At 39.3% G+C, this 22,777-nt stretch overlaps 1 protein-coding gene across 1 annotated transcript in view; it reads right to left on the minus strand.

Moving 5' to 3' along the window:
• LOC126408979 (spectrin beta chain, non-erythrocytic 4-like) overlaps positions 1 to 22,777 on the minus strand; it is a 119,850-nt gene that overhangs the window by 33,353 nt on the left and 63,720 nt on the right. The window contains exon 25 of the mRNA XM_050074822.1: positions 22,133 to 22,279. Coding sequence (XP_049930779.1) covers positions 22,133 to 22,279 — 147 coding nt within the window. The remainder of the gene's footprint in view (positions 1 to 22,132; positions 22,280 to 22,777) is intronic.

The raw sequence follows: 22,777 nt of genomic DNA on the forward strand, positions 1-22,777 counted from the left end.
GTCCCCTCAGATTATGTGTGGTCATATGCCTACAAAGTTGCGTGGTGATCGGTGAAACCCTTGAGATGTTCTACACCTTTATGTGATGAGCCACGCCCTCAGCAATATTCATTGCCTGATAGAAGCTCAGTTTTAGTAAGTTTTCCAACTTTTGCCAAGAGGGAACTTTAGATATTGGTCCCTAGATTATGTTCACTGAGTTTCATGCAGATCGGTCAAACTTCCTAGGAAGAGATCGATTTTAAGTGTTTTTCAAAAGATTCAAAATGGTGGAAAATCTTCATAGCCGGAAGTTATGGGTTCTGTGGCAAATTTGTTCCTCACGAGGAGAGGTATCTCTGTGCCCGTTCAATCGGTTGCTATAGCGCCCCCGCCCCTTTGGCCAATTGATGTAATATTGCTTCATTCGCATCCTCCCATGTGCCAAATTTCACATGGATTGACCAAGTCAGTGAGGAGAAAAACGTGGAACAGACACACACAAAGACAGAGTTTTCGTCATTATATAGCAAGATCCTTACCAATATTTTGCAATGCTTTGCAATTTTGTTATTTTCTAAATACTGTTTGTCAAACAACATAAAATAATACACTTTTCTAGTGATCTCATACTGTGTAACGGCTATGTGGAAAACATCATATATGGGATACAGTCACACATTTTATAATATATAACATGCAAAGTTGCAATAACTGCTATAATTTCTCATATTTTTTTAATTTAATATATAACTAAATATATGGTTAATTTCCAGAAATGTATTTATGGAAAATATATTTGTACATATAAACTATATTTCCTACCTTAAATACAGGTTACAATAAAAAAATTACAACCTAAAATTACCCCCCATGGATGAATGCCTCTGTGAACCAGTTAAGTTGCATTTATATCTTACATCCACATCTGTTAAAACAAGAATGCCTCACACAAAGTAATTCTGTATCTGACCAAATGTATCCCATTCTGTTCCTGAGATACGATGTTGAGTAATGGCAAAAAAAATGTTTTTGCAGAACATTATGACGTCACAGTGAAGTTGACCTTTGGCCTTTTGGATATGAAATGTCATCACTTCATCATTTTATTTTATTAGATATTTATTAGGCAGCAGTAGCTCAGTCCATGGAGACTTGGGTTGGAAACTGGAGGGTCGCCAGTTCAAGTCCCCATCCGGACCAAATAAGGAGCGTGGACAGGTGGCTGGAGAGGTGTCAGTTCACCCCCTGGGCACTGCCGAGGTGCCCTTGAGCAAAGCACCGAACCCCCCAACCGCTCGGGGCGCCTGTCCATGGCAGCCCCCTCACTCTGACATCTCTCCACTTAGTGCATGTACAGTATAGGTCCTGTTTGTGCCTGTGTGTGTATTTCAGACCTGTGTGTTAATGACAACGGAGTGAAAAAAATTAATTTCCCCTCAGGGGAATTAATAAAGTATATAAAACTTTAAAAAAAAAAAATAATCACAAAATGTGTGTGAAATTTAGTCATAATTAGCATATGAATTCTTGATCTATGACTAAAAATATGTTTGTGAGGTCACAGTGACCTTGACCTTCTTGACCTTTGACCACCAACTTCTAATAGTTCAATAGTTCACAGTGGCCTTGACCTTTGACCACCTATACCTAATCAGTTCATTGTTGAGTTCAAGTGGACATTTGTGCCAACTGTGAAAAAACTCCTTCAAGGTATTCTTGAGATATCGTGTTCATAAGAATATGGACAAACAGACTACCCCAAAACATAATGCCTCTGTAGCCATAGCGATGGCTATCGCTAGCGCAGAGGCATAAAAATAAAAACACTTAAACTTGTGAACCAGCTAAGTACAAGTGAAGAAGAAAAAAATGTATTACTTTCCTTAAAAAACTACAGTAAACATCTGCTATGGTGCTACAGTGAGCTCCTAGTTGTTTCAGCAAAGCAAACTGGAGATAACTGGAGTTATAATGGGCATGTCACAGGTGTGTAAGTGTGTACATTAACACACACAGACAATAGAGCTGTACAGAAGGCCACACTATACTCCTCATTGTCCTGTAATTTCCAGTGTAAGCACGTTACGTCATCTTTCATTCTGGTGTAGCGTTTCCCTGGCTGCTGATGTATGCCATCCTCTGCAGTGAGTGGGAGGGCTGCGTGGGCTCGAGCAGCTTCACCCACAGGCTCAAAGCCGCTACTCACTCTCACACATACTCAGTCTGCAGTTCAAAGAGGATCATGATATTCTACTGCTCAAACAGTATCTGCAGAGATCCCACAGCAACCTGGTCTGAAACAATCTAAAGGAAAATCCACGTCCAACACATCACTTCTGTAGTTTCTTTTTAAAGTTTAACAGTTACATAATGTTCTCTATTGTCATCAGAGTTATCTTGGCTTGAGCTTGGAGATATATATATTTTTTTTTTTAATTTATTTTTCTTTCTTTAAAAAAATAAAAATAAAGTATGAAATAACAAATTTCTTTCATCTTTTTGGCCCTGTTGCTGTCTTAAAGGAATTTCTCTATCCAGTTAAGAGAGTATTCTTAAGTGTTTGCTGCTTTGGTGTAGCCTTGTTACCTCATTGAACTGGATTCCACCAAGTGTTTATCTTTGTTCTATGTGCATCTTTGCACTTGCAGTGGCATGGTGAAACACCATGTGCCATAGATGACAACAAAATGCAAAAGACTCTCACACTGAGCTTGAAATAAAACAAATTCTCATAACTTATGTAAATAACAGTTGGACGCAGTTTCATACTGCATTTTATTGGTGTTCATGACATGTGGTGTTTTATCGCAGGTGGGGCTCAGCCCATGCTTATACACACAAAGGGGCTCTACAGAGTTGAGGTGAAGCAGACAGCTACACAACTCAATGCTCTGCTGTGCATGAAAGCGTTGCAGTACCCATTAAAATGCTGCAATATCTATACTTCCTATGTGCAATAATGGGAATTCAGCTTTTCATTGTGCTATTTTACCCTTTATTTATTATGTCTTTCTTTTTTTTTCTTTCTGATGCTTCTTGTTTTGCACTTTTGTCCTTGCTGCTGTAACAGCAAATTTCCCTGCTTGTCTTGTCTTATCTTAATAAAAAGGAATAAGAGCAAAATCAAGCAAATGAAAGCACCCAAAGTGATGAAAGACAAGTAGTGAGAACACCTGACAGAACACTGATGCTAACAGTAACAGATGGGCCCTCCTCATTCTGCTGTCTGCTCTGTATATTACAGCGGACATCTGCTCCTGAGCGTCACTGCTGACGCTATGCTAGTCATTCTGTCTGTCATGCTCAGGTCACTGCAGCTATTGTGTCAATATTTACTTCACATGAAAAAAAACCTGCTCATCAGACCAAACAGCAAAAACCCTTGGGATATTCCAGATTATAGCATTCGCCTTTTAAACAAATAATTGCTGACATTTTAAACTATATTCTGTTTGTAATGTAGTACCCAGCGGATTATAGCTCTTTCCTCAGGGAAATCCTCTGGTAAACAGGAAGTGATGCATGCAGAATTCCAAAATTCCAGCCATATACACAACTACTGGACATACGTTTAAAGTAGCCACATACAGCCTACACTTCAACACTTCAAATCAAGTAACTTAAAAATGAGCTAAATGAAGAAAGAAGAAGGGGTCTACTGAACAGAGTGATTATTTAGAGGCATCCTGCTCGCCATAGTGGAGTAAAATGTATCTCCAGTCTGATCTACGAGGAGAACCAGGGTGTGAAGATCTTCCTGGAGAACGTGATCCATGATGCCGTCTAGCTGATTTTCTCAGCAACATGTCTATAGGTCACACAATATTAGGCTATTTAATATTTATTTGACATATTTCCCATTGGACATTTTGGTTGTTGATATTTTCATTTGCCAGACAATGACACCTGCTGCCGCTGGCTAATGCAAACCGTGGATGCATGCAATAGCAGCAGCAATGGCTATCTATAATTTATACTAAGTCAAAGCAGGCTTTCAGTATGCAGTGTGTTTTCTAAAAAATTATACATAAAGCAAACAGAATGCACACAACATACAGGCATTTTTTTGAATAGTGTGCATCTAAACAGCTCTCAACATAAACATTCTCTTAAAATGCAAGTCAGAAGAGAAAAGTCATAGTTTTTTGGCCTACATAAGTTTAGAGATTTATCAAAGTATATTTTTTACCAAACGCATATAAACTGAGATAATACAAACATGTTTCCCAATTGCAGCTCTATAACAATGATCTTTTTTCTATTCATCACTGCTAGAGATACAAAACAGGTATCATACAAGCAGCCTGCACTGGCTTGCAAAGTAGAGGTTGGAGAGATAAGCACTTTACATACATACACACAGTCACACAAATACAGCTAGAAATTACATATTTTCCAGGTGCCCAGGCAGAGCTGGGAGATGAGCACTGTGGACACCCATCTACCTAAAATGTGCCCTACTCTCCTCCTCTGTGCTGCTGTAAAAGCACCACTTTGACTGGAGGAAGAAAAGGACTGAACTTTTCGTTTTTTACTTTTGTTTTTCTCAACCCCCTGAGTGTGTCTTTTGTACTGAGAGTTTCAGAAAGCTCAGAGTGCTCCAGGATTTGGGAGGAATAGGACAAAACACTTTGTTGGGATTAATTTCATTTCACTGCACTTTCCTATCTGATATGAACTTAACATGAGAAAACAACGAGGTAAAGACACTGGCTCTCATTAATCAAACTAATGTACACACAAGTGCAGATCCGAGCACAGAAATCATCTTACAATAAGGTTCTCTTGTGATTCATGAAAAAAAAAAAAAATAAATTCAGATAATTCAGATATTAGCACCAGTGCTATTCAGGCTTCAGTCAGACTGGGGCTAGTCCCATAGAGCTATGCAACTGAGAGCTGTGATAGAGAGCACACGGTGATGTAGGCCTTTACAAAATACATTATAGTATATAAAATATAATATCAATAATCAATATCTGACTGCAAATACTTAGATCATATTCTGACTGGCATCCAATAACAACTCCCAAATTTATTATGCTGCGCTGTAAGTCTAAGATGATCCAAACTTGCGAAAACAAGCTGAGACCTGACCTGATGTTTGATCATAGCCTCCACTCATGTCCACATAAATAAATGCCGAGGTCTGCGTGGAAATAACTGTGTGTCCAGTTTTCCATTGTATGATCGTTTTCATAAATGAGGGCTACTGTGTGCTGGTTAAGTCATACGCACAAAGTTTAAACACATCAATAATAATTTGATAAGACCCTCAAACCCTCAAAGAAACCACGTTTATGTTGAAACCAGGATTCTTCTGATGTCCTTTAAATCTTGTAGAAATAAAGAGACTACTGAATTTTTGCTGAATTATGCTCAAAATCCTGCAAACAGATTCAGGTTTGAACCCCTCTGGTGTGCATGAAGGCCCGAAGGTCAAACAAGAGTCTTAACAGCAGGGTTGTAGTGTGGGCAGAGGAAGTTCCTAGTATAACTGTGAAACACACTAAGGGCCAGAATCACAACCTAGGTGATGACCAGGTATGGATGCCAAAGTTTTATTTGTGTGCTTGTTTAAATGAAGCAGTCCAGTTTTAACAGCAAGTAAAGCAGCAGATACACATTGATCTCTGGATAAGAATAGCTTAAAGGAGCTATATGTAAGAAATCTAAACCAAATAGTCGTAAAATCCTCCTAATATGTCACAGAGACTAAGGAATAATGTTCATATAACATACTGATCTCACCGACAACAATAGTACAGCCAGAATATTCGAATTTAAAAAAATTTTTACGGTCCGCAAATCATGTTTATGTTTTGAATTTGTGTTTTGGCCTGTTGCGCCACCCACCGCCATCTACCAGTCACGCAGTCAGAAGAGTCTCAGCATCAGTTACAGTTACGGCTGAGCTACAGCAGCACGGCAAGCAGCATTAGCAGTGTCCCGGTACATAGCATTAGCAGCCGGCTCCTCATGAGCTGTATCCCGGCAGCAGCGTTAGCAGCAGAGAAGCCGGACTTGCTCGAACGGTCCGCTGGAAAACCAAAGATCAAGGACGCGGCAACGCAGCCCTGCCACGGCAGCCGCCTGTGGGCAAACAAATCAGTCTCCAGCGTGCCGCTGTCCAGCAACCTCGAATCTGTAGGGGAGGGGGGGCGGACACGACTCGCAGCAGTATTTTGAATTTGAGTGCAGTAACCATTTTGGCCACATTCTTACATGCAGCGCCTTTAAGTTAAATCATACAGCAGTATCTAGAAAGCTTTAATTAAAGCACAAAGATAATTTTAAGACGGCTTCCACAGCCTTGAAATGTGTTTTATATCAGAGGAACACATTCTGACTCCCAGCCTTGTCTGTTTTCCTCAGCATCACTGTCTCAGTTCAGTCCAACTCTGCAGGCAGGAATGCTGCATGAACAGTGTTGCCAATGTATCTAAATAAACTGGGATTGATTGAAAGAGCATAAAAATATGACAGTAGATCTTTGTCTCTGTTAACCATTTGCTCTAAGTGAGAGTGCTGGTATTATCACTGCTCCGCTGATGTTCTCAACGCACATATCTCTACACTCGCCCACACACACACACACACGCAGCTACGCAAATTCCCTCATTTACGCACAGACTTTCTCATATACTGCAGAGCCAGCACAAAGCTGTAGGTCAAAGCTTAATGCACACAGGACGCTGTGAGGTGAGGCAGTTGTATGTAGTTGTATGTCAAAAAGGGAAAGGACATCAGTGCACTGAAGTGCATACATAATTAAGATTTTGCCTACAGCTGCCCCCTGAAAGTTGAAGATTTGAATCATTAGTTGGAGACCTTTTAGTCACTGAGATTCTTCAAGTTGAACAGTTGTTTTTTTTGGGGAGTGTGCAGTGTAGTTCTGGGGACTTCTGAGTGCTCCTTGCTTTCACGCTGCTCTCCTGTACAGACCCAGACCCAGGGTGAACCTGAATGTGATGGACTCAGCTGCCCGCTGCTGACCATAACATTAATGCATGGTAACTTTTAGTATGTAGCATTTAAAGTGTTAGAAAACCATATGCTTGACATAACATGATAAATGCTCAACATTAAATAGTAACACGCTAATACTACCATTAGCTGTGTTTTAAAGGAACTGCTAATGTTAGCATGTCAGCTTTAAGCATAGGCAAGCCTAAGTAAAGCTCAGGCTGAAGCAGATAAAAGTTGTGCCAAGCCTGACAATGAATAGTTGAGCCGCTTCTGCTAAAGAGCTCAATTGCTAAAATCATAATCTTACCTAATACAAGTCTGTTTTGATGTCACACCCTCTTGACTTTAGCTGTTTGTTTGCTTTCCTGACTTTGGTTTATCTTCCTGTGCACTGAGCTGAACTGCCAATCAAAGTGATTTCACCCACTGACAGACAGTGGCAGTCTCTGATGCTCATTCAACATGCTGAATCAGTCGACAAGGGCTAGGCTAGAGCCAATGGTGTGGGACACACCACCAAAGCTGAAGTGACCCAACATTGACAAATGGCCGACTGTCAGCTTGGTGTGTCAGGGCCCTCAAGAAAACACATAGCATCACCTTCAGGCCAAACTTCTGCCCATTACTCTGTCATCTATCCAATGATTCTGTTTTTGACTCACAGCGCCACCAGTGTTCGATTGACACAATAAGCGCTGTTTTCTCCAGATATACTGGCTGTGCACAAACAGCACAAAGAGTCCTGTAGAGGGGGAAACTAGATAACTGCACCAAACTCATAACAACACAAACAACAAAGGAAACAGAAAAAAGAAACAACAGCCAACAGTCACAAAGAGATTCAAATATTAACTATACTATGAAATCTAGTCACAGTCTGACTCTGTTAATTCAAAACTACTCATCTCTTTACTAGTGTGTGATACAACAAAGAGAGAGTGAGAGTGGGATCAGGGCCACAGAGGCTGAGATTGTTATTTTTAATGAGTTAATGAGGCCAATTAATTATCAAGCATAACAGGAGAGAAGGGGACAGGAATCAAAAGCCCGTTGGATTTAGGCTACTGTAGCAACTGCATGTGGAGGGAGCCATTTTCAGTGTGCACTCACACACTCCCCCACATACTCACATACACAAACAAACACAATCTGCTGCAGCTGAGGCAAATCACCCGCAATAGCCAGCAGCTTCTATTTCGTCTAAATCACTGCAGAGTTACATTGTAGAGGGGCTAGTCGAATCTTTACAGGCAGCACATCTTCTAAAGACAAGCAGACTATTGTTAAACTGATTTGTAGCTCTGTAAAAAGGAAAACTTTGGCTCTATTTTTGGTTAGAAACCAAACCAAAATATTCTTCCACCTGGGCATTAATCTTTCTTCACTGAGTTTTGGAACACATTTTTTCACTCAGGTTATCCCCTTGTCAAAGTTTCGTGTTACAGATATGATACACATATATTCAGATGTGTTTATCTGGCTGGCTAAGGAAGCCCAGTCATCCTGCAGGGACACAACAGCAGAGTTATTGATTAAACAATGCATTACACATTCAGAACACTGCAAACCTCAGCTTGTTAGATTTGGCCCTCTGTACTACACTACTTTAACACCTACTGTTATAGACTAAATCTCAACACACCAAAGCAGTTTACTGTGCACTGTGGTCACTGCATCACTTCCTGTTTAATCTTGACATGTTTCCTGTCCCTGATTGAAGGGGAGAAGATTTGAGTTGAGAGAGAGAGAGAGAAAATTGAGAGAGGAGGGGAGGGAAGGAGGAATGACCTTCACACATGAGCTGTGCGAAGAGAGGAGGGAAGACAAGGAGAGGGGAGAAAGGATTGGACAGCTGTTGCCTGGCAACCGCTGCAAGCACAGGAAGAGGAGGAAAGTCGCTCCAGCTGCTGCCGGCCACTTGACGTCACAACAGAGCCTGACACAGCACACAGGATGCATCCTAATCAACCAAAAAGGCCTCCTCTGCTGGGGTCTCCCCTGTCACCTACACAATGAGGGAGGCTCATTGCTTTAGTCTCCATTTATGTGCTCTTTTTTACACAATTACATCCTCTCAGACACCCACAAAATGTCCTACACTGACAAACACAGAGGGTACACTGTTTACAGCTGCTGGAGGAAGAGAGAGTTGTACCCATGCTGGGTTTTCTCAGCATCTCCTGGAGGCTAGCAGTCTTGGAACAAAAAAAATATATTGAGTTTTTATACAGGCAATATCACCTGAATTGTAAAGTTTTTCAGCCTATAAAATACCAGGATCATTACAGTGGGTTCAGACCAAAGGTGCAAGATTATATAATTTGGTGCTCAGAATGAAGAACAGCACAAAACGGCTAACTAGGATGCTACAGACTAAATCGGAATGTAAAAATCAAAATATTAATTTTACAACCTTGTATCTCATCCTCTCTTTTTTATTCTGCTGGGCTTGAGATGTCCTAAATCCCAGGAGGATTGGAAGATAAAGTTACAGAACTTATCTATTCTTCTCTACTGTAAAAAAAAAATTACTGTGGAGGTCAGCTGCCCCTTTCATTAGAGAAAATGGCCTTGCTCTTCACAATGTTGAACTTGAACTTGAACCTGTTTTAACTGAGGGCAGGGTAGGGGTGAACGTTTCAGTGGCAGAATGGAATCAAAACAAATCTGATTTGATAATGATGGACTAGGAATGTGTGTGATTAGTCAACTAGACGACTGAACATTGATACCTTTACTAGCTGGTTCCAGAATTGCTGGTCAGTTAACATTATTATTAAGACACCCAGAGGAAAAAAGGAGTTTGGATAGGCACGGGAGACAAACCAGCAGCTCTGATCATCAACAGTTCTCTCTTTCTCTTGCTTTCACACACACACACCAACACATACATGCTAAACACACACTAAATGGATTGAACGGTGTGCATATGACAAGTCCACAGCTGTCCGGGGATGTTCAGTGTGGAAAGTATATCCGTGCCTCACAGATTCCCGTCAACTGGATGTCTTCATGGTAGGCTAAACGAGAGGGGTGCTTCTAGTCGCACAGGAGATCCTGACAGCCTTGGATGTATGTGTGTGTGTGTGTGTGTGTGTGTGTGTGTGTGTGTGTGTGTGCGTGCGTGCGTGCATGCGTGTTTATGTGTCAATTTGCATGCACACCCATACATGAGAAAATGGTGTGTTTTTGAATGAACCGTTTAGTACTCAGTAAATAATTTTTATTTGTTAACTTACTAAGTGAGTTGTTGTGATGTTTTGTAAGATAATGTGCAATGTTCATAATACATGGTGCAAAGTGACGCAGATTTCAGCAGCATTTAAAATATATGCCCCAAACAACTTCAGAAGCTAAAATCCGTCTATCTGCCAACAGCTAGATGGCACACAGATATTTCCAGGTGAACTTCTTGCAGTTATTTAGTTCCACCAGAGTAAACAATCTAGAGTTAAAATAAAAAAGTGAATGTGCCCTTTCCTATGGACGAACCAGCACATCACCAATGTCAGTAAGTGTCATGCTATGACCCTGACATCATCCTATGGGTAGCTAGGCCTTTGGTGAACTAGAGGCTCTGCGGAGCTGGAATCTGGAGACGAACAATTTTAAGAGACCTTGATGTCAAGAGTGCTTTCACTGAAGAGAAGATGAAGAACAAGGGGATAAGCTGGCGAACTATGTGACGATTAACAAATGTCATCTGTTGCTACCAAAGACTCTCTGGGATCACAGAGATCAGGTAATCTGTTTAAGCTAGTTTTCAGTTCCCTGATAACAGCTCTTCACTCTTCACACTGAAACAGATACAGGACGCACTTACAGATGGCTGACGCTAACCTAAAAACAGACAATGTGTTTCACAGCGTCCTTCACAGCAGAGAGGGGTTCTTACCCAATTACATAAATAGACTGGAGACTCTCAGAGGACACAAGCACAGAGACACAACCAGGACACAAGATGCAGAGTGTTTGGACAGAAAGTACCAGGTACCAGTGAACAGGACCGCAATCCGTTCTAAAATAATAGACTACCAATTCACTTGACTATTTTACTTAAATGATACAATCAGGATTCATATTACAGCCAAAAAGATGTTTATTTAGCTGTTTAACCTTCTCTTAATCCGTGTAATGTGTGTGTTTTTTTTGTTTTTTTTTTATTAATTTTATTTTTATCAGGGAGAAACATACAAAATCATTTCAGCACAATTACACACACACAAAACAAAAAAACATGCACTTGCACAATTGCACTAACATATATTCTCCCTTCTATTACTCTCCCTTTCATTTTATGATGTGTAAAATATAACATTTGAACAATGGATGTCACACTTCCTCATTTTTCCATCAAGATGTTCTGACAGCAATTTTCAGTTGTCCCAATAGTTAATAGTCTGGTACTTCAAGCCATGTAATAAAGGTACTTAAAACAGTTCAGATCTCCGTTATCTTGTATATCTGATCCATTTTGACCACCATCTCCTAAATTTCTCCGATTGTAGTTTTAAAGTGAACGTCAGTCTCTCCATGATGTAGATTTCATGAACAGTTCTTTGCCAGTCTTCCAGTGTCGGTGCGTTGGGTTGTAGCCACTTCCTTGTTAAAGCTTTCTTTGCTCCAATCAATAATATCTTCATTAGATATTTGTCTGCTATTGATTGAGTATGCAATGCCATGGTACCAAAATACATTGAGCTGACAACAAATTGTATAGTAATTTGAAATATGTATTCCAGACAATCATGAATGTCATGCCAGTAAGACAAAAGTTTCGGACAATCCCAACATAAATGATAATGGTCGGCTATATCCGAACCACACATCCTCCAACAATTTGTTCCACTACCTTGATGTCTCTTCTGAGCAGGTGTTAAAAAGAATCTCATAATGTTTTTCCATCCAAACTCCCGCCAGCTGTGTGAAGTTGTGGTTTTCCATTGTAATTTACAAATGTTTTTCCATTCATCCTAAGGTATGACCAGATCTCCCTCCCATTCCCATTTACATTTAATGTGCAGGGTGTTCGAATTTGAGGAGTCTTGGAAACTTTTGTATAATCTAGATATTAGTCTCTTTCCACTCTCAGATTTGTAAATTGAAACAAAGACCTTCAGGATATCACTTCTCAAGTCCTCTGTCACAATTGTATTTAATCGATGCCTTACTTGAAAGTATCTGAAAAAATCTTGCTTCTCTTAAACCATATTCCCTTTTGAGATCGTGAAAACTTTTCCCAGACCCATTGTCTATGAAGCAGCAGTAAGCTGTAAGGCCCTTTTCCATCCATACTTTAAATCTACTGTCCGTCTTGTTTGGAATAAAATCCATGTCATATGCACACCAACGTAATACGTTTTCCGCACCCTTTAAATTGTATTTCCTAACTACTTTGTGCCAGGTTTTTAGTGTTGTTTTTATCCAGGGGTTATTTTTATTTGTAAGACTGTCTACAAGTTTTTTTGTCTGCCATTGCTGCTTGTATAGGCGGACCCACAGATCCTCCCTCTTCTATTTCCTTCCATCTGGCCCTGAACTGCGGGTCACAGAGATACGTACACCAAGGACTTTATCTGAGCCGTATAGTAGTAATCTTTTAAATCTGGCAGTGCCATTCCCCCTTTTTCTTTTGATAATTACATTACTTTGAATTTTATTCTTGGTTTTTTACCCATCCAGATATATCGAGAAACTAATTTCTGCCATTCAATGAACTGTCGATCACTAATTTCAATTGGCAGCAAAAGGAAGAGATACAACAGGTGGGGCAAAATTGCCATTTTGACCGATTCAGTCCTTGAGGTTAGACTGAGAAAAGGTGAGTGATTCCATCTGGAGATGTCAGACTTAAGTTTAAGGTTGAGAGGAATATAGTTGGCTTCAAATAATTTTTTAATGTCTTGGGTAAGATTAATTCCCAGATTCCTAATTGATTTCTTGTTACAACTCAGGCTGTATTTAGTTACCAAATCATCCGGTGGGTTAAAATTAAAAGTCATAGCCTGGGTTTTCTGGATATTTATCTTATAGCCTGATAATTAACCAAACATATCCATCGACAACATGAAGTTGGTAGAGATGTGGATGGTTGTGAGAGAAAAATTAACACGTCATCCCAAAAAAAGAATTTGAGAGGCTGCCATTTATTTTAATTCTTGCTGTTTTTACTTTATTATATACAGCTTTGAAAGCCTCGATAAGAGTATGATGAAAACCAAATTTATCTAACACCTTATACAAAAAAGTCCATCTTACTGAGTCAAACGCCTTCTCTGCATCCAATCCCATTAACATAGCTTGTGTCCTGTTCTTCTGGATATGCCACATAATATGTAGCGTCCTCCTCAAGCTGTCTTGGGTCTGTCTCTCATGGATAAATCCAGTCTGATCCAAATGGATAAGAGATGGCAAGAGTTTTTCAATTCTCCTAGCCAATACTGACATAAAAAATTTATAATCTAAAATTTAACACTGAGATGGGTCGAAATTGTTTACAATCTAATGTATCTTTGCCTTCCTTTGGTATTACTGAGATTATAGCTTGCTTCCATGAGTGCTCCATTACATATCTGGCATAATTTTGGAATTAACTGTTCCTTGAAAGACTTATACCATTCGGCTGTGAAGCCGTCTGAACCTGGACTCTTATGTGGTTTGAGTCTTGATATTGCTGCCTTGACTTCTATTTCAGTAATATCCGCAATCAGGACTTTATTTTGTTCTTGTGTGATTGTAGAAAGATTCAGAGATTCAAGAAAACTCTTCATCTCTTCTTCGTTATCTAGCTTTGGTTGTGAATATAATTCCTTAAAATAATTTTCAAAACTTTGTTGAATTTGGTCTAGCCTATGCTGTATTTTCTTAGTTTGAGGGCATCTTATCTTATTAATAGTGGCGTCTGCCTGTTGTTTCCTCAGTTTATATGCTAATATTTTCATTGCCTTGCTTCCTGCCTCATAGTACCCCTGTTTCAGAAATACCAGTTTCTTTTTAATCTCTTCTGAGAATATCTCATCTATCTCGTTTTGCAGTTTTTTAATTGATACTTCCTTGGTCCCTGGTCTAGCTTTATGGTCTTTTTGTAATTCTCTTGAGTTTGGTGTATAGAGAATTGAGCCTCTCCTGTCTACGTTTTTTCAGTGATGAGGAAATAGAAATTATATTCCCCCTCAGGACTGCCTTGAATGCATCCCACACAATAGGAGGGGACACTTCTCCATTGTTGTTTTCTTTAAAATAGGTATCTATTGCCTTTTCCGACTCTCCTTTTACCTGGGGGTTATTCAATAAACAATTTCCATAGTGTAGATTTTGGGTTATTACCAATATTAATTGTCATTACTATTACTAAGTTACCATCAGCCCATCAATCCTTCCCGTTATCATTACATATCAGCCTTCTTTATCTTTAGTCTCTGAAATGTGTTCATATTGGACTTGATTTGAAATAAGGATGGCAGACCCTCTTCTAAGTCCTGATTTATAGGATGAGTGAAATACATATTTGAAGCCTCCTCTTCTCAGTTTTGCATGTTCAGTTTCAGATAAATGCGTTACCTGAAGGAATGCTACCTGAGCGCCCTCCCTTCTCAGTTTTGACAATATCTTGCCTTTCTTAATTGGATTGAGTATTCCATTTACATTGAAGGAGACCACTTTCAAAGTATTATTTGCCGGTACCATTACCATGATTTATTTCCCAGTTTTTAGATGGAGTTTGTGTGACATCTCTATTCCTGCTCTGAACTGCAGCGAACACATGAACAAAACAACAACCAAAAAGGTTTGGAACTCTATAAACTGAAAATGTTCATTAGGGTTTCCAAAGGTGGGGTTGAAAGAAAAACCCTGTATTAGGTGTTTAAATGCGGCCTTAGAGAGGGAAAGCCTCTCTTCTGTGAGAGGGCCCTCATTTGTAATGGATTCAGCAGGAATCTCATCCATAATGTCAAAAATGTGCCCCCGACATACTGATCATCCTCAATTAGGCTCTTTGATAACTAAATGAAATAAATAAAAAAAGAAACTTTGCATAGAAAATATGTCCAAGGAAAAAAAAACAACTTTTTAGCAGAATCTACCCTCTCCTACCTTTATACTTCAATTTGAGATGATAGTTAGGAGCCTCTGTTACATGGAAAATAATTCTATCTCTTCAAAACATAAACCTAGAATATCAGAATATGTGGCTTACTGCTTTAGACATTCTTCTTTGAGTCTTACACTCACTCATTAGACAACACGTAAGTGAGGAGCTCCCGCTGCTTCTCAGAAACAGCCAAGCAATGCCCGAGCATAAATCAAAGATGTCCAATTCTATAATTGAACTCCTTTTAAACAACACATGCGTGGTCATTTTCTACTCAGCCGTATCTTGACATCTCTGCGACAGATCCCAGCTGAATCTCTGGAGCTTGTCTCTGATATTCGGCCCTCGATGTGCATGAGTCTGTCGTAATGTGTTTTAATCGTAAAAAAAGATGGATAAAGTTGTTTTTTGAATGACATGCAAATATACTCGGATCAGGACCTGTAATCAGTCACATCACAGTGCAACGGGGCAGAAGTCAGCAATGTGTATAAATCCCTATCACCACTGCCATGACAAGATGCCAAATCCTATGAATGTTATTTTACAGAAAAAAAATTTAAGTTGCTAAGCAACGACCATGGAGCAGGCTTTTGAGGTGAGGATGGATGCTACGTATGACTTCAGAAGCTAAACCCTGTCTACCTGCCAACAGCAAGACGGCCTGGTGTGACTACAGTCTGCTACATGAGCTGGGACCACGAGAGCTGTTAACACACCAATACATGTTTATACTTCTATGCTTATGCAGATCGCACTGGCATGACATATTCCCTACCTAACATCTAAATCTGATTTAATCCTTAACCCAATGACAAGGTCAGCTCTTTGAAGAACTGATGAGACAAAATTTTGCCCAAAATTAGTCCTCACAAAGACAGAAATTCATACACATTACAGAAGCACATGTACTTTACTTGCCACAAATGTCTTATTAGGCAAATCCCCCTGTGCAAAAATATGCTGTCTCACCCATTATCTTCACCAGCACTTCAGTATCACACATGATCACAGTGTATTTTTGTAAAATCATTCAGTAACATGACCATCTTTTTCTCCATTTCTCTTCTGACTGTAACTTCAATTCAGATTTGGAGTGTAGTTTTGAATACATGTTGGCTAGGATGTGAAGGAGACTAATCCTGCAGTGTGAACAGGCTTCACAGAAGTCTCCGCACTCTTAACACTTTTGATTTTGTTGCGTGCAGTCAAGTTGGACTCTTTGCAGTACAAATGTTTATTTTTAGTATTTTAAGTAGTGTAAAAAATGACAAGTGTTGAGTAGGTTGTAATTGTTTTTTTGTTTTGTTTTTTACTGTAAGCCAAATTATATATTTTGATCTGAAGATGAAAACAAAGAAATGCACAAAGCATTCTGATACTTCAGATTGTGGGTGTAAAAACAACAATGGACTCCTTTATCAGAGCAGCCTCAGATTCGATACTATGAGAAATGCATGAATCTTTAACAGACCACACTTTAGACAACCAAAGTCACTTTTGAGTTGTTGTCCATAGTAATCATGTCTTTTATTTATAATATCTATTTTTTGTCAATTAACATGAATCAAATTAAGAACATACATGTAAGAATATATGTGTCTGAAAGGATCTGATTATCGGAACCAGTTACGTTGCTGCAAGATCATGTTTGTGAAGATTGTGAGGACTCTTAAAGCTTGAACATTTCTGTTCTTACAGTACTCCCATTGAGTTAACATGGTAGGTACGCAAACTTAGGTTATCTGTATGTTTTTATGTTATGCCTATTGTACACGCTAACAGGGTAGCAAACAGATATATACTAGGGAGACAGACATAATGGCAACATGATAACTCACCCATGTTTCAGTTAATGTTGACGCTATGGAGTATGCAAGCTATATTTTGCATTTGTGAGATAACCAACCAGTAACCAAGTGGAACACCTTGTGTTTGTGATTTAAACTGGAGGGGAATAAAAATAATTTTTAATTCAACTGACAAATTGTTTTGCACATTAGGAATTTGTCATCTTTGTCAATTTACTATACCTTTGCGTTAAAACAACATGTTATCATTTGCAGAAAAATAATGTAAATGCAAGAAACAACCCAGCAAGCATTTTTTGGTTTAAAAAACATATAATAGCCATCTACATGAAGACCTGTCGTCTAGGCTAAATCACGGCTGAATTTGGGCTGTCAGTGAAAATTTGGTAGACGTCTAACCATAGCCAAAGTGTAGACGTCATCAATTATACGGCTATGTAGAGACCATGTCCAAAAAAATGGAGATAAACATATTTTAATTACTGTTGACTCTCCATACGTGATTGAATATCATACTGCACGCCATCTGCAATGGCGAAAATTACATTTAATCAGTTTCAAAATTAAATCGGCTAGATTTGGGTTACATGTAGCTAGACTAAATCGGAGCTAAATATAGCAAATACATTTAAATCACGACTATTGCTTGCTGGGAACAGTGATTCTCCTCCTCCTCTCCTCTTTCTCTGTCACTCTTTTCCTCTTCTCCTGTAAGCACTTTCCAGTAACCTAACTCTGCCGTCAGATAAGCACATGACCTATGAATCTATAATGGAAAAATCTCAACGCTCTCAGGCCTTGCAGTGCTGCCCTCTTTACATTATATCGCTGTATATCATTACACATCAGTCAGCCAATTTCCTCACATCACAAGCCCACCTTATAGACATGCACACACATGCTAACATGCATTTGGCCACACCCACACACACACACTAAACATACACACACCTATTTCACAGTGCCCACTATAGGATAGGAAATAGACAAGGTTCTTGGCAACAGTAAACAGTAATTAGATTTAGAGAGCAGATTATCGGCCAGTAGTGGGTGAAGCTGCCCACCATCAGCCACAATGTTACAGTGATCAGCAAGCTAAATGGACAAAGACAGAGAGATGATGTAATACTTTAAACTCACTGGTTTATTTGAAGCTTTTAAAGTTGCTGAGTGTTGGAGACATCGGCCATAGATGTCTACCTTCTTTTGTATATAACGGAACTCGATGGCTAGTGGTGCTCACAAAAATACATTTGAAAACTGTACAGCAATGATTTTTTTTCCAGAAATCATGACACGATTACTCAAGATAATCCACAGACCTTGTTGTGAGCAGTTTCATGTGGGATCGTTTTTTTTATTCTACTGAACTACACCTGCCAACTGTATCACGGCGCAGAGGGAAGCCAGCATCTACTGCTAGCTAACATAGCACCACTGAGGTAGCCAACGTTACAGATCAGCCGAGGTGGAAGCCATTAATGTTTACATTTTGCACTGTCATGAGCAGGTGCCCCTCACCCACAAGTAGACGCACGCTTCCTTCTGTGTAGTTCGGTAGAAAGAAAATACTTTCTACATAATACTGCTCACAACAACCTTGAGTAACCAGGTCATGACATTGCATGTTTTTTTTTGGGTGCTTTAAGGCACTACAGGCTGAGTGCCATGTAGTTCCATTACATTGAGAGAAGGCAGACATCTCTACGGCCCATAACTCAAACACTCGGCAACCCACACCAAAACAATCTAAACTGATACATAGCACTACAGGTAAGAGGACAAAATATGTATTTTTCATTTTGGGGTGAACTGTCCCTTTAAGAAGTTGCAACCATTGAATGGTTGGCATTTTGATTTGATAAATGACTGAATCAATAATTAGAATTGTTTTTGATACATTTTCATTCAGTCTATCAACTGATCAATTAACTGACCAATCACTGACCAGTAGTCTCAGCCATTGAAGTCTTACAGTATGTGTACAGATAACACATAACACAGTGTTGTGCCTTGGCTCCACCACTCTGCTCCTACCAGGGGAGTTCAGATTCAGCCCTGCCCAGGATGAGACTGCAGAGAATCGAGCCATTACGCCACAGTCAACTGTATGCACCATCACAGCAAATTTGACGAGTTTTAATAACTGAAATACGCTCAGTATAGCAAAATGTAATGTTTCAGATAGTAGCACAAGGGCGATGTTTTATGCTAAAAAATGTAGTGTTAGTTTGTTGTTTATTCACTAGAAAATACAGCAGCTCTTTGGCTTTCCTCAGAACAGATGTACTGCCTAAAATTGTTTATAACATACACTCACAGGCTTGGTTTTCTACAACAGCCCATATGGGTTCATCATCATCATCAGCATCATCATCATCTTCCATGTGTCCTGTCAAAAACTCTTTCGGCAGCCGCTCAGTGTGACTCACTCTGAATATTATGAAGGGGCAGTACATACAATATTCAATTTTGTACTGATAACAGACACAGCGAGACTGCTGAATGCTGACCACCAACTGCCAATATAATTTGACTACCTGAAACAGCATCAGCAGGTCAGAAGTTAGCATCAGTTACCCTGTTTTAGTTAAGTGGGTTGTAGTAACGACAAGTTTACTCTATCAGGGCAAAGACTGTACATGTGGGAAATCTGTGATCTTTCATATATTTTCTTCTACGATGTGACTTAAATTAGGTTACTTCTGATGCACAAACAGTCTTCCATCAGTCATTTTGAAGAAAATGTCTCAAGGAGAGAGATGCACAAATCTATTCACACACATAGGTAGCAAAATAACATCTAAAGTCATCTGTAGTATTATAACGAGCAACTGTCAATATCACCTTCACTGCTCCTCAGAGGCCAAACATAGAAGCATGTGAACATGCAACACTATGTGCAGTTTGCCTTAAACAGGATCACAAATCAGCGTTGAGTACCTGAGGGAATCTGGCACTGAAATACAGTTTCACTGATGGTGCACACCTAGATTCACGTCACTACAGCCAGTCAGAGGTGTGAACACAACAGCCCAAAGTCAACCAAGTCAAACCTGGACGTGCAGCTTGGGAAACACTGGCTAACCTAATTACGTCTGCGTTGACTGCAGCTTTACACAAGAGGCTGATGTGCTGTATAAATCTCCTTAATATGAAACAGATCCTATCAGAACACAGAGCACTGCTGAAGGTTACAGAGCTCCCCTCTCTATTTAAAACCCCTCCGTAATACTTTCTGCCCTTGCCACTGGCTTAGTTACGCTTTAATTAAGTCAGTTTAGTGCTGAAGTGTTAAATACAAGGACTATTGCATAAAACAGTTCAAAATAAATTTGACATTGGTTAATGAAAGGCTGTGCAATGTTGAGGATTGATGTGCAAGCTTTGTTTACATCAGTGATGGCTATCTGAAGGGAGACACACTTAAGAGGTCACGTTTCTCTTTAAAATTGCCCCCCCCCCCAAAAAAGAAAAAAAAAAAAACAACCTTTAGTGACAAAACAGATTTTTAACAGTTGCTATTTGTCTCTCCAAAGACAGCTAAGATAACTAACCATTAGCACAGTGAGCTAGCTGGCGTCTACTTTAACATGATTCACCTTAGGGTATGTACCTTTCTATTTGTACCTCTATTTTCTATTCATATCTTGATGTTAAAGGAATACTTCAACTGCAAAATGACCATTTGTTTATCAATTACTCACCCTGTGTTACCTTGAAATTGTGAAGAAATCTTTGCTTTTCATGCATGTGTCCAAGGTGAACAGAGAATCCAAAAAAGGCAGACATTCTTCATGAATTGAAGTAAATGGGGACTGCATTTAACAACAGCAAAACTATACATATATGATATATATATACAATATGCATATGATGTGTATCTGTATGTAAATATGTGTATTTGTTGTTGTTGTGTATGTGTATGTTGTTTTGTATGTTTTTTAAAGGCCCTTCTAGGGACGAGCATTGGCAATTAGCAGTAGCTACAAATGCTGTAATACACTGCATTGGTTAATTGCCGTGCAATTCTCTGTCCCTATCAAATAAACATGAAAAAGAAAAAAATATCAAAACAATGTTTACAAACTCTCACACACTTGTGCAGTTTAATCTAAGTCCCATTTATATGCTTAGTACTTCACAAACACATGCATTTTCAGTAAAACGTTACAATAAAAAACACTTCTGTCTGCTTGAGCATATATGTGTGCTCAGGCACAATACTCAGAAGTGCATGAGACGGTTTGAACTGATGTGTTTTAAATCACAACTTTAAAACAGCCAAAAAGTCATGTGTTTGGGAAGTACTGAGCATATGACTGGATAAATGAGACTTGGATTATACTGCAGGAGTTGTGTGAGATTTTTTGATGTAGTTTTGTTGTTAAATATGGTCCCCATTTACTTCAATTCATGTAGAATGTTCGCCTTTTTTAGATTCTTCCTTCTCCATGGAAGCATGTGAGAAAAACAAAGTTTGCTTCATGAATTCAAGGTAACACACAGTAAGTATGCAAATGGCCATTTCACAAGTCAAGATTTCCTTTAACTCCATTTAAAGACTCAGTGGGAAACAGCTCAAAGTCTACATGTACATCTAACTGTAGGAGGCAGATAAAAATTATATTAACACTTGATGAGTATAGACTTTATTTCTGCAGACACTAAATCATAAATGCAATCTGTCACAAAGCTGGTGTCCAGCACATTGATATGAGACTGTTCAAAGCAACATATGACAACCAAGAAAGCTTCAAAGATGCCAAATTATCTGTGCATGGATTGCAGGAGCACTGGTCTAAAAAGCAACAAAATCATTCATTTTGACAAGGGGTAAGGTCTGGAAAATACTGACAACATCTACAAAACATATACCTATAACAACAACAACAACAACAACAACAACAACAGCAAGGCAAAGAAATACTCTATGAGGAGCACAGATTATGATATGCAGCTCAATGAGTCCAGTGCCGTACAAATTAACTGCTGACTCCACTACCAAACCAATATTTCATGTAATTCCTTCTCCCTGTCTCTATTCTGACATCCTCTGCCACTTACCATCGAAAGAAACCCAAATAGTACATAACAAAATACACAAAGACATTATTCCACATTACAGGCATTTTATCCTGTTCCAAGGAACCACAGGGCATAAAACTCACTCTACACCAGAATGACCTTCTGAACTTCAAAAATAAAATAACATAAGTACTACAAATTGTATCTGAAAGGGTGAAAAACACTATCTTTAGGGTTCGGCATTACTCACCTTTTCAATTTTATCCAGCCATTCCTTATTTTGGGCCAACTCGGCCATGAAGGCCTGGTGCTTCAGCCATTTCTTATGGAGCTTCTGGGTCTCGTCTCGGCTGCTGTCCCTCGCCATCAGCATCTTCTCACACACCCAGTCCCCCAGCTGGGCAAGAGAAGCAGGGAGAGAATGAGAGAGAGAGGTGTCAATACTGGATGAGCACACAAACTGTAAATAACTGACTCCACATTTAAAAAAGATCTGGATACACCAAAACATTCTCACACACACTAACAGGTGCCTGCTGAAATTGTGTCCACCTCATAAGAGAAACATATGTTTGATTGCATAAGACACACACACACACACACACACACACACACACACACACGTTATGTGTAAAAGTTAAATAAAAACATAGTAGATGGAGTACTGTGGGTAAACATACGAGCAACACATAAGGGTGGGAAATACAAGGTCAAACACACAGACATGAATATTTAATGACGCACAGCAGGCACATGTAGGCAGACACACGTGTACCAACAAGCATGGCGATAAGAATTCACATGCACACAACAGATCCACAGCATCAACACACACCTACACAGTAAACAAACCCCCCCCTCACATACACATCAACTGTCCATCAAAGAGTAAAAT

This window comes from Epinephelus moara, chromosome 2 (assembly GCF_006386435.1).
Source record: "Epinephelus moara isolate mb chromosome 2, YSFRI_EMoa_1.0, whole genome shotgun sequence".
NCBI classification, from domain to species: domain Eukaryota; kingdom Metazoa; phylum Chordata; class Actinopteri; order Perciformes; family Serranidae; genus Epinephelus; species Epinephelus moara.